Source organism: Anolis carolinensis, chromosome 4 (genome assembly GCF_035594765.1).
Source record: "Anolis carolinensis isolate JA03-04 chromosome 4, rAnoCar3.1.pri, whole genome shotgun sequence".
Classification (NCBI taxonomy): domain Eukaryota; kingdom Metazoa; phylum Chordata; class Lepidosauria; order Squamata; family Dactyloidae; genus Anolis; species Anolis carolinensis.
The window spans coordinates 9,367,347-9,381,170 of record NC_085844.1 but is presented as its reverse complement, the minus strand read 5'-3'; the positions used below and the strand labels follow the sequence as shown (position 1 = coordinate 9,381,170).

Sequence of the window (13,824 nt, the reverse complement as noted above, 5' to 3'; positions counted from 1 at the left end):
AATACTAAAGTCTGGGTTTTGTGTGAAAAAAAAATGTGTTAAGAAAAAACTGGGCAGAGAAACAGGGGAAATGGGCAAGCAGAAAGAAAGGCTGGACTAGAGAGGAACAGGCTTGTCTGGCTCAGGCCTAGAGGAAGAAGAAAGCTAAGGCACAGATCACTTTATCCCACTAAATCACATACTTATTCTACGATGCAGAAGCTAAATGAGAGCAAGTTAGAAGTGCTGTCACCATTATTATTATTACTACTACTACTACTACTATTATTTATACCCTAAGAGTTAGACCGCACAGCTATATCACAGAGGAAAACACAGGCATATATGCTGAAGTGGATGGGCTCAAAGGAAAAGAATTCAGTGTCTTATAGCACCATCACTTCCCAAATCTGGCTGGTTAATTCCCTCAATTCACAACAATTAAGCATTTTTAAAAGACCTGATCTATTTGTAAGCAATTTTGAAAGATGGTATAAAAATTGGATGCAAATGTTGGACATTTTTAAAGTTAATAAAAAAGTGGTGCACAACACATACAAACATATGCTTTCAATCACAATTAATTCTATCACATTAAAAAGAAACCAAAATTAATAAATTTCAGCATATGAATTTTTCAACAAGCAGATCATTGAAACTAGTTGTGCTTTATATGAGAGTGATGACAGATAAATTCCAACTTTGCTCTCCAGATCAGCAGAATTTACCAATTGTTACTAATTGGGGAATGAGACTGTTGCTTCTGAACTACTTTCACCAATGCTTATTATTGTAGTGTCTTTTGGAGCAATAGTTCTCATAATAAAAATACCACTGAAGAATAAGAAACACACCTTGTTGCAGGCAGGGTACTAACACGAGTAAAGAAGACAGATGGTTCCACCTCCACATGGAGCCCCAGAGACAAGTTTCTGTAATATCGATCAATATGTCCTGGACCTCCTGAGTATTTGAAATTCAAGATGGCTTCCAGTGTCTAAAAGAAGTCACAATAAAAAACAATTAAATCTGCTGTATCAACTACACTTTGAAATGCAGTTCATTGTCAAATCAGGCTGCAAATGCAGTCCACCAACCATGCCTTGTGATGGAAAAACCTTGTGCAGTCCCAGGCAAACAGGCAAATATGAGTTTTGTCAACCCCTCACAGGTGGAAATATACATCTCTCTTGCTGGATTCAGCATCCTGTGTTATGGGTTACAAATGTGGTGTATATATTTTCAAGATTTCTTATCTTTTTCGTTCTCCACTTTAAACTTGATTTTAAAAATGATCATGTACACTTTTAATCATTTCAAGATAAACCTCAGCTCTTCCAGAAAAATGAGTGTAATCAGATGTTGATTAATCATTCAAAGAACTTCATACGTAATTTTTAAAACTGCACTTAAAGTACAGTCAATCCTTCACTTTTGCAGATCTGATCATTTCCGGATTTCAGTAATATGTTTTCTCTAGGAATCTCTACTTCTTCAGTGAAATCATATAGTCAATGTCTGGTGGAAGCTGACCACAGAATTATGCCGGAGAACATAAAGGTTCCTGGACATATATTCTCTCCAAAAAGAGTACTTTTATCATTGCATTTTTCTCACTTTCATGTGGGCCCTATGACTCTCACCCAGTAAATGTGGAAGCAAAATTTTAAAATGTCTGTTGGAAATGTCATCAAAAAGAAGGAACTGTTTACCATATGTGATAGACATGTCCTAAAGCAAAACAAACAAACAAACAAAAAACAACAACTCTGGATCATAATTCATAAGAACATTGAAAACACCTTAAAAATTAAAGTACCACTAGAGCCAGGACTAACAAATTCAACACTACCAAAAAAAAATCCTGGTGCTTTTTTTATACATGGTAACCCATCTTTGAATTACAAATAACATGGTTGCATTTTACAGTATACCAGCCAGCATGCCAGTCAGCATGCCAATGTCATAAATCAAGAAACAGCTTCCTAAGATCTAGAATACTTGCAGGAACACCTCAGGAAGCGAGAATCCAAAAGTGGCAGGCTAAAACCCAGAACCTCAATCAGTGGCTGAGACCAGATAAGAAACTGCCTTCTGGGCACACAGAAGGCTGGGCGACTTGGACGGCGCTGAACCAACTGCGCTCTGGCACCACGAGACGCACATCCAAGCTTAATAAATGGGGCTACAAAATGGAGTCCATGACATGTGAGTGTGAAAAAGGGCAAACCACAAAATCTGAGCTCTGCCACATGCACAATGGAGGATCTTCTCACAGTAACACCAGAGGTACTCCAGGTGGCCAGTTTCTGATCAAAGGAAATTTAGTATAATGTTAAGTGTTTAACTTTGTGGTTTTTTCTTGTACATCATGACTGTATTCTCAATTTGCTTCTGACATAAGAAATAAAATTTCACAGTATTTCTGCTTGGCTGTTTATTTTTTTAACATTGCTTTTTTTTCTAATAAAGGACCCAAGACACATCCCAGATGTGCTTAAGGAACATATGATTTTTGGGAACTTGGCTCATAACGAAAGAAATATATTAATGCCTTGCAAATTAATCCACAGGAAAACCTGCACTTACTCCCAAGAAATTTCGCTAACTTGGAATATCTGGATGCAAGTATTACAACTGAATGATAACAATTTGTCAGCTTTCACAGAAATAAAACATTAGTTGTTGCTTACTCAGTTATAACACAATCTTACATAACTACATTTCTAAATGAAGCTGATGCCGAGGAAAATCCCTCTGGAACTTTATATAGAAGTTTTACATTAGGTATCAAGGTTGCAAACTTGTTATATCTGTTCTATAGACAATCCTTCAAAAATTACTTGCTTTCTAATTATGCATCTCATCACTCTAAAACAGACAGGGGAACACGACTTGGTTTAGTCACATAAATGTCTTGGTCCACTGCTTCAAAGATAAAAGAGGAAGAGAGAGAAACAGAGCAAAAAACTAACGTAGTCCTAAATATGCTGCAGCATCCTCTCAAGTGAGAGGCAAACCAAGCACAGTAATAGTTCCAGATGGGGAATTCTGGGTGTTGTATCCCAAAATAAGCTTACCCAAGTTTAAAGAACGTGTTGCTTTTAAGACTCAAGAAACAAAAAATATTGTTGCTCTGTACTTGTTTAGGTTATTTATTGACACAATCAGTTCAGATCCTGCTCCATTGAGGAGGATTATTTCAAAGCAAAGACCTCTCGGTCTGGGCAGGAAGTTCCCAAACTTTGGTCTTCTCAATGTTTTGGAATTCAGCTACTGGGATGTCTATCTGCTGGTCAAACCGACTGGTCTTCTGGGACCTGAAAACATATGGAGGATCAGGGTTTGGGAAACACTGGTCTAGGCACATAATTTCCAGAGTTAACTTATTTTAGGAAAGGAATGAAACCACCTTCCTTCTTCTCATGTTGGTCTCATTTGTTCTTTTGCTAGGTTCATTAAGAGTTCACTTATCTCTGTTAAACTGTCTTCCGAGATACCTATAATAAAATTATCCAAGATGTTTTCTTAGGCAAACTGTTGATCTCAGCTAACCATCTGGAGATGGAATCCTTTGAAGAAGTCTTTGTGTTCCTTTTGATCACTCACTATTGGCAATGCTGGTTGGATCTAATGAATAGTAGTCTAAAACATCTGGAGTGCCTTGGAATGGGTAAGGCTGCCCAAAAAAAAAACCAATGAATCACTAGGCATGGCTCCTGTGCCACATTTCTAATGCAGAGCTACAGCTAGCTTAAAGCATAAAGCACTTTGTACATCCAATTTACTACCATGGTAGACAAGAATAGTACCTACTGACCAACATAAATCAGGGATGTTAAACTAATTTTCAGAAACTGAATTACTTCAGTTTTTCCCAACAATTCATGGAGGTAAAGTGCCATAAAGTGGACATAGGAACACAATAAACACAAAATGCTTAGCAGCTTTCTAGGACAAAATGTGAAAGGAAAAAATACTGCATTTTATACAGCATTTCCTATTCTCAAGATACGTCAAGTTGTTTCAGAAAGCTTCCCTCTCTACGCTTGCCTGTAGTGCAATGTCCATTAACCTTAATGCAGCTTTCACAGCTAGAAACCCATTCGGGATATTGAAAGTAGGTCTAAAGTATAATAAATCAATAGAAACATTCTTGTTTCAAGGAATGTCAATTTTTGGTTAACAATATTGAGGATGTCTCGAGGCAACACAACAAATGTTACAACCCTAATGTGTAGATCAGAAATCTGAACTATTTAGGCATGGATTATATATTTGCTAATAACAACTATGATGTAATTTGACGGATCAAGTCCCTTTGGAATCTAGCAATTACTAGTTTCTGGAACACCTTTTGCCATCTAAAATATCAGGAACCAAAGGGACCAAAGAGATTGCAAAATTTCCATACCTGGAAGTGTCACTAGCATTTTCTTTACCACCCAACACTCTAATCTCATTTGCTGTCATTTTCCATGGATTCTAGCTTGCCCCACATAATTTTGCCATTACAAAAAAAGATTTATACTCAAAGTCTGTAAAAATAAACATACACCATCTACTTTGGTAAACTAGAACATGCATTTTATAGCCATGGACTTCAGAAAAATATTATTGGAAATATAATTAGCTTATATTAATTTATATGCTTAGTTTGTATCCAAGAATATTCCTCTTCTGCTTCCTCCCACCCCCACCTTCTTTGTAAATATATTTCAAATATCACCTCCCTCTCTTTCTTTCCAGATAGCTGGATTTCAAGTTATATCTATTATTTTAAAATGCATTAGAATATGGTTCTGTATTATATGTATTTCTAGTGTTCTTACTACTTATTTGACATAATCATGATCATCAACAAAAGGAAAACATGTTGAAAATAAACTTAATTCAAATTGATCTTTTCTATTATCTCTCTCTCTCTCTCTCTCTCTCTCTATATATATATATATATACATCCTATAAATCTCTTGGGAACTCAGGCGGACAAATGTCAGCATGCTGGAAGAAGCAAAGACCACTGGCATTGAAGCAATGCTGCTATGCCATCAACTCCGCTGGACTGGCCACGTTGTCCGAATGCTCAATCACTGTCTCTCAAAGCAGTTACTATACTCCCAATTGAAAAACAGAATATGGAATGTTGGTGGACAGGAAAAGAGATTTAAAGATGGGCTTAAAGCTAAGCTAACTTTTAAAACTGTGGCATAGACACCGGGAACAGGGAAGCCCTGGCCCTTGAGCGCTCTAGCTGGAGGTCAGCTGTAACCAGCAGTGCTGTGGAATTTGAAGAGACATGAATGGAGGGCAAAAGGGAGAAATATGCCAAGAGGAAGACACGTCAAGTCAATCCTGACCAGGACTGCCTTCCACCTGGAAACTGATGCCCTCACTGTGGAAGAACATACAGTCAGGAAAAGATCTGTACAGTCACCTATGTACCAACCGTCAACACACTACACTTGAAAGACCATCATACTCAGACTACGAGAGATCACCTAACAACTTTCATACATATATACATACATACACATACACATATACATATTCAGGCAAGCGGTGCACTCCAATTTTGAGCTATTTGCAAATGATCTTCACAAATTTAACAGCATTAAAAGATATTCTTGTAGTGAGAATAAAACTGCTAAATTTAACTACTGCTTCTTTTGAGAATTAAATTAACCAAGACATCATCATCATCCCATTTAGAACTGTAAATAAAATCCAAAATGTACTCTCTAGCATTCTTCTTAAGCACATCCATGAATTGCCACCTGCCAAGGGGAAAAAGGAATGCTCCCAGGTCACTCTCACTGAATCAAGACAATTGGGTGTTTCCCATCATGCCATTTTCTTCTACAGAATGGACATTTTAGAAGAGCAAAAGAAATTCATGTGTGGAAACTGCACTATCCTATACTTTAACCAAAAATTAGGCAACAATGGAAAAGAGAAATCAATCAAAAATATAACATCACAACACTATGAGATAATGGTAAGAAAATAAAGGTGGTCAATTATTGGTGAGTGATTGCTTTTTTAACATTTTGGGGTTTTAAAATGAGTGTTCAAGTATACTACACAAAAATAATCTTAAAACATATTGTGCATAAGTTTGTATGAGTTTTTATGTTGATGTACTGGTTTTACTGGAATGCATTAATGCATGATAGTGTAATTAATATTGTACAATTTGGATAGAATCGTACAGTATAAATTCACAATGTAATATCAGTGTTCTAGCATTATGAAAGGCTATAAGCTTATAGACCTCTGTCAGAGTAGGATGGGCATTTAAATGACTTTTAAATGTACAAATGTATATGTTTATGCATACCTAAGGAGCTCCCTGGTTATGCAAAAACCACCTTCCTTCTTCTCATGTAAGTTTTCAACTTACGGTCATCATATATCACAAAGTCTTCTTAAGATTGGTTCAAGGCAGCCTTTACTTTCTTATGAGGCTAAAATAATGTAATTTGTCCAAGACCACCCAGTGAGTGAAGCCATGAGTCAAACCCTAGTTTCCAGAAATAGTTCAACACTCAACCACCATACCTTGCCCCTTCTGCGGATGCTCTTTTGTTGTGACAGTTATTGTACTTCAGTTCTACACATTTTGTAAAATGTTATAGATTATACACTTTTCATTAGAGTTTATTCTTGTGAAAACATATTCCTAGCATTTAGCGTTATCTGAGCAATTCTGTGATTTCTTGCAGAAAAGCACCTTCAGACATAAGAAGGTTCAAGCCGGGTTCTTACCTGAAAAGGCATAGACTAGCAGCAGTTTCATGGCATCCCTATTGTGAAGTTGTTGCTTTGTAAATTCTCTGAATTTCCCCCTTGCTGTTTTCTTTTCTTGTTATTTTCCTTTTACCACCTACTTAACATAACATTATGAAAAGATAAATCTTTCATTCATAATGTCGCCATCTAATGGGAGATGGTTTTCATTCTTTCTGCATTATTTATATCAAGTTGGTATACATCTATGTTGCTCTGTCAGATTTCTCAAATTATTTTCTTTAAAAACATTGTATTGAAGGAATGGTTTCGTATTATACTGTTTTTGCAAAAACAGACATACACAGAATATGGTAATGGATGCAGAATTCATTTGACAGTCATTGATGTTTTTTGTTTTAGCTTTTTAAAGCAACATGCTGACTGTGGATATGTGTGCATACATGTGCCTACAATCTTTATTGAAATCTCTGAGGCCAGGGCACAAATTGCAAAAGGTCTCCAATCAGTACCAACAGGGTATAGTTGCTTTACATGACTCTTCCGTCACATCTTCTGAATTTTTATAGTGACGTATACTTTATTATTCTGCTTGGAGTATCCTACACAGTATTTGATATACAGGGAAAAAAATAGGTAGATCCATCTCTAGGTGCTCAATAAATCATCTTTGGTGGGGGTGGGGAGTCAATAGACTCACAGAACCACAGAATTCAAAGATACTCCAATGGCCATGCAGTCCAACTCCATTCGTCATGTAGGAACACCCAATCAGTCTTTAAGAACCAGCATGCCTCATATCTCTATCTGTCTATATATGCATATGAAAAATCCAGATGATACCTACCTACCACTCTCTTATGCTATGCTTAATAACTCTGAACAAAAGAATTACAGGCAGTGCCCAAGTTATAAACAAGACAGGTTCTGTAGGTTTGTTCTTAGGTTGAATTTGTTTATAAGTCAGAACAGGTACATTTTTTAAGTGTAACTCCGGGCAAAAATGTGTATATATTAGCTTAGGACAACAATTCTGCCCCTTCTGCCAATTCTGTTTCTGCCCCTGTTCAGAAGATTTCACCTCACTTTTTGGTGAGAACGCTTCAGTGAAGACACCTTTTCCCCATTTTTACTATGCCAAGTAGTAAGCTTTTTTTTTTTTGGTTGATATTCCTAGGGATAAGATTCTTTTAACTTCCTGTTGTTTCACCCCTGTTCTTAACTGTGTATCATTTGTAAGTCATATATATTGATATATGTTAGCTGTGGATAGCATAGGGAAGGGCTAACACACCAGTGGTGTTTGTTTTGATGTTGAGAAGATTTCACCTCACTTTCTGTCCTGTGATCATTGGATTTTGAAAAATGTGACTTGATATGGAAACAAGGATTGGTGAGAAAGCTACAATTGGGACACCTTTCCCCCTTGATAACTCTTCCAGGAGTGAATTTCTCTCCTGAGGGGTAGATTTCTCTTACTTACTCTTGTCTCAACTCAACCCTGTTCTTAGCTGTGTTGTTAGTAAGTCGGATGGAATCTGAACTGTGCAGCCAAACCAATTGCACCCTTTGCATCATTTTCTAAAAATGATGTGCCATCATAAAAATTGGTTCTTTTCATTTCTAAGAATTTGGAATGAATAATGGAAGAAAATGACCTTGTGTTAGTCATCAAAAGAACTGCAAAGTGTGAAAAGTTTATAGCAGAATTTGATTCTATCGGACATCAATGGGAGCACAGAGTAGTAACATCTCCAAAGCTTAGATCCTTTAATAGCAGGGCTTTCAGTTTTCCTAAAAACAAGCAACTTTGAAGCCTAAACAAACAGATGATTCACCCAACTGGGACAACCAAGAATTTTTCTATGTACAGCAGGCATAAGCCCAGCAAGCATTTTCTATCTACAAGAATTTTAAAGACTTTTGCCAGAAGCAAATAACTGTAAAAGGCTCAAGAACAGGTACGATGGTAAATCTTATTTTAAAACTTCTTAATTCAGTTTTTATTATATTTATCAAAATCATCTTCTAAATCTACCTTTAATTCAGAAAAAAATCATGTTCAAGAGTTTTTATTCAGAACATAATGAGCAAACAAAATGACACAAATGTTCAAATTTCAATCTCAGGCTGTCATAGAATTGGAAGATACCACATGGGCCATCTAGTCCAACCTCTGCCATGTAGGAAAAAAACAATCAAGGCACCCCTAAAAGATGGCCATCCAGCATCTGTTCAAAAGACTCCAAGGAAGGAGCTCCCACCACATGCCGAGGCAGATTTACCTTTAAATTTACCTTTAAATATTGCACACAGTTTTTAATTGCAGCTTTTTAAGCTATTTTAACTTGCCATGTTTAATTTAGTTTTATCCTTTGTAGACTAAATTCTATTGTTTAAATAGAATAGAATAGAATAGAATAGAATGTTATTGTCATTGTACATTGTACAATGAAATTAACTGCTTTCCCCTTCACACATCACAAAAACAACACACGATCCCTCCACACTCAAACCACCACCGCACAGCCACCAATGTCACATCAATGCAAAACCACGCTGTTCAATATAGTTACAACTCTTGGATAAAATCTTGGACTGTTTTAAGTTCTTTACTGTGTTATGTGTAAATTGCCCTAAACCCGCACAGTAAAAGACTTGAGCAGGGCAGTCAGTGATGAGGGACTTGGCAATTTCAGCATCATAAATATTTTAATTTATACACAATAAATTTAAAATGGAGGCATTTCACTCCACAAATAAAAGTCAATTAATATTTAGGATCCAGAACACAGACTTCTCCTATAACAGCAAAATACTCCTAACTTTATTATATGTAGTGGCTTTTCTAGCTGAAGAAAATGACTGCCATTGGACAAGGAAGACAAAAACATGTTCTTGGCACCACAATTCGAGAAGGATTTTGACAAGCAGAGAAGAGCAACTAAAATGATTAAGGGTTAGGAAACCAAGCCCTATGAGAAGCGACTGATATTTAGCTTGGAGAAAAGAAGGCTAAGATTGGACATGAGGGCCATGTTTAAACATATGAAAGGAAGTCACATTGAGAATGAGACACGATTGTTTTCTGCTGCTCTAGAGACTAGGACACTATGGAGTAATTGATTCAAATTGAAAGAAAAAAGATTCCACCTAAACATTAGCAAGAATTTCCTGACGATAAGAGCTGTTCAGCAATGGGATACGCTGTCAGAGAGTCTGATGAAGTCGTCTTCTCTGGAGGTTTTTTAGCAGAGGCTGGATGGCCATCTGTTGGGGATGCTTTGATTGGGGCTGGAAGGGGCTGGACTGGATGGCCCTTGGGGGTCTCTTCCAACTCTATGATTCTACAAAATGCTTTATAAAACATAGTGAACGGTCATCAAATGTTCCTCCAAGACTCAGTCAACAACTTGTGAAAAGGGGGAGCTCTCATATAAGGAAAGATGCTCTGCAAAATACATACACACCCTAAAGAAAATGACAAAAGGACCAGAGACACTGGAAATCTGAGCAAGGAGGATGTGTTGGATGATGGGATTCTGTGACAGTTAATTCATAATGATGGTTTTTATCTGAAAATGTTCTTGATATCTTAGAGAAACTTCACAGAAAGTTTTTCATGCTGTTCCCCATTTGTGAAAAATGCTACCAGCTTTGCTGAAGATTGAGGCAGCAAACTAAATGCCTTCCAACACAAAACCTGCTTGCACATTTTTCAAAAGACATGCTAGATTTCCTCTATAAATCCCTTTCATGTACTGCAATCCCTATAAAAATACCTGAAACAAATGATGCAAATTGCCAAAATGCCCTTTGCTCAGCAATGCGACCATCTGTCCTCCAGTTCAATAAATCTGAAATCCTGAGGCAGCTATAACAATGTGTAAAACCAAGAAATGAAATCCCAAGTGTCTGCCTCTCCTTTAAATGCTTTAAATAACTCTTACAAATTGTCTATTTAAAGCTAGTTGGCATTCAGCGCTGCTTGCTGCCACTGAGGGCTAAGAGAGGTTCTCACCGTAACAGCATGCTGACCTAACATTTTGGGACACAACTGCTCAAAATAGATCCGTGAAGCACTGAAGCTTTCTCTCAGACACACTGGATTGCAGCAGCAACACGTGCGCCACGCCACATGTTTGTCTAGTTCATTTGCTATATTTAGATCTTACCAAGCCACTGGGCAATGAAATTGCATCACATTTTCATGTAGTAATACAATGGAAGCAGCAAATGAGAAAAAATATACCTAGATTCTGCACGATATACATCTGAGGAATTAAACAATGCATTATAGTCTCTTCTCTTCTGAATGCTAAGCACGAAGATCCATCTTGAAACACCTATTGTAGCTCAACAAATCAACCTCTCCAAACACAGAAGGAATAATTTATTTTTTAATCTAAAAATAGCCTTGCTTGTCAAGATGGGAAGTGTGAGCAGAATAACATTCCATACAAAGCAGAGCTGGCAAGCTGTAGTACATGTACATTAACTAATGGAATAAAATTACGCTGTTACACTTATGTTTTATATCCATCTGCCAACATAAGTTGGCAGATGTATATAAAACACCGAAGAAGCTCTTATGAGCATATAAGGGAAGCTCAAAGACAAATTTTGATATTGTTATGTTCTGCAATTCTGTTTTCCCTTCAGATTTAACAGGAAAAGAAAAAAAATTTCTCCCCACTCCCTCAACCAGAATGAAGGTTCCTATTACGCAGTGTGCTTAAACAACTTATAATAATTTACATGGTTTTACCAAATGACATTTAATTCAGAAGCTAAATGACATACCCAAGTTCACAAGACTCAAAATAAATCCTAATGGAAACTTCAATAAAATCGAAATGTAAATATTGGGGAGGCAACATGATAAAGAACTTACAACAGAACACAGGGGAAAGAAATCAAAGAGAGCTAAGCTTCGATCTCCACAAAAGATATATGTAAAAAGTGGTCTTGATTTAGTTCCTGAAATAAGAATGAAGGTGCCAGATCAAATTTACCTAAACAATGTTCTACCTTGAGGAAGTTCTCATTAAGCCTTCATTCATACACATATCTATGTGAGTCCCAAGACAGGCAGGAAAACAAACCCCACACCTCTCCATCTGTCCCATTTTTCAAGCTGAAGAATACATCTGCATTGTTCATGTTGCTTAAGCATCTTGCTCACAGCTACACCTTGTTCCAACCGTGAAGCTCCAGGGAATAAGATTAGGAATTGTTTAGGCAGAAAGTGACAGAGGCACAGCCCAATGGCCAGGTCCAACAGTCTTCTCCAGAATAGGAATGGAACACATATTCCAAGTCACTATTTTTGCTCAGCAGAAAACTGGCTTTCCTGCAACCCTCCATAACAGTAAAAGAGAGATTCTATGCAACTGATAAGGTCATTTTGTCGTTCAACCACTAGGTCCAAAACCACTACAATCCAAGCTTTTCACAAATAGTCAGAATCTATAAACTACATAACAATATGCGTATGAGGTCTCTAGTGCAAGAATGAAACATTGCAAGTGGAAGATAAAGAATAAGTACTTCCCCTCAAAATTATGTCAATGACATTTTCCTCATCCAACTACATATGAAGGCAGTAATCAAAACACACAGAGAGTCTTTCAAAATGTCACATCCAGCTCTCAATAACAGAAATGTTTGCAGAAGTGATTAAACATACTTTCTAAACTCTTTCATGTCAGACTACCTACTGAGAAGCCCTACATTTCCATGAACAGATCAATAATATTTCCAATATCTAGTGTTGGAGATCAATTGGTTAGGAATTCAGAAGAAACTGTGAGGAATAATGACCTTTGCCCCTGTTATGTGACCCCCAAAATGGTTTAGTAGGGCTGAAAAACTCGAGATGGATTTCAGGATGTAGAAAACTCCAAAGGGAAGAGAAAGGAACTTCTGCAGCATTAATAAAACAGCATTAATGTGAATGTTATGATTTGTTCCACAATCCTAAAAACAGATTTCAAACCATACTGTGGTTGATTAGAAGCTATGGATTCAATCACAGTTTACAGAGCAGCGAGCAGAGAAATGGCTGCATGTCCAAGCAGCTGCAGTAGAGGATTGTGTATTCAAATATATATTCTGACAGGATGAGGAAAAACGAAGAAGGAAAGGGGATTGGTTTGATTCACATTTTAAAACAAAGCAACTCTATATTTTCCACACAAATATATGAACCTGAATGCTAAGTAAATTGTAGATATGTGGTGATTCATTTTTTTAAAAAGAAAATCTGGAATTTTCTTGTCTATTGATCAGTTTATCCTGCTTTTGTCACAAAGGTATTTTGCTGAAGGATTTTCTTATGTTTTGAGCAGCGAGTCACAGATTCATGAATGTATTCATAGTATCAGTGAGGGGAAACAATAAACAAGAAACATAATCTTTACAGTCTAAGCAAATACAACAATATTGTAGCATGCTGGGGAGGTTTATGCTATGCACGTAGATATACTATCCTGGCAATGCATCAGATTTGAAAGGGCTTGCAGTTCTGTTTTTGAAGGTTGTGGATTTTTTTTATCTTAAACAATCAAAACAACCTGATCCATACTGCTGTAACTCATAATGATCTAAATAAATTGTGAAGTGGAAATCTCAGAAGTTAGAAACCTGTGCCTTGGGGACCAAATTGAGTGTGACCGCACAGTTCCTATACGCCTGATTACTAAGCGACTTTAAAGTTTTGAGCTATGACTCACCATTGGGAGTGTCTTCCTGAATTTTTATTAAATTCTGAAAGAGCTGACACAATAGTGTTGACTTTAATAAGTCGCTGGAAGTGTTTATATTTTGAGATTATGCTGCAGGATGTTGAAGTTTTCTAGCTTCAGGGTCTTGTTTTTATACTGACATGCATGCCATGAACCACAAAACGTCATAGAAGATTCCGGTAATCTGATAATGTGTTCTCAAGACCTACAGCTTAGGCCTGTGTTGGGTCTAATATTTTCTATAATTTTCACCTTTTCCAGCCATAACTTTCTTTTTACCTTCTGAATACTATACTCACTTTCTTCCTGACCAGCAAGCTCTAGGTGGCCAATGGGAAAGCAGCACAAA

The 13,824-nt window shown here is 36.9% G+C and overlaps 1 protein-coding gene across 6 annotated transcripts in view; it reads right to left on the bottom strand.

The window, feature by feature from the left end:
* Positions 1-13,824, bottom strand: part of trappc9 (trafficking protein particle complex subunit 9) — a 299,446-nt gene that overhangs the window by 212,895 nt on the left and 72,727 nt on the right. For all 6 annotated transcript variants that reach the window (XM_062979970.1, XM_062979971.1, XM_003219482.4 and 3 more), the window contains one exon: positions 834-976. In XM_062979970.1, the coding sequence (XP_062836040.1) occupies positions 834-976 (143 nt within the window). The remainder of the gene's footprint in view (positions 1-833; positions 977-13,824) is intronic.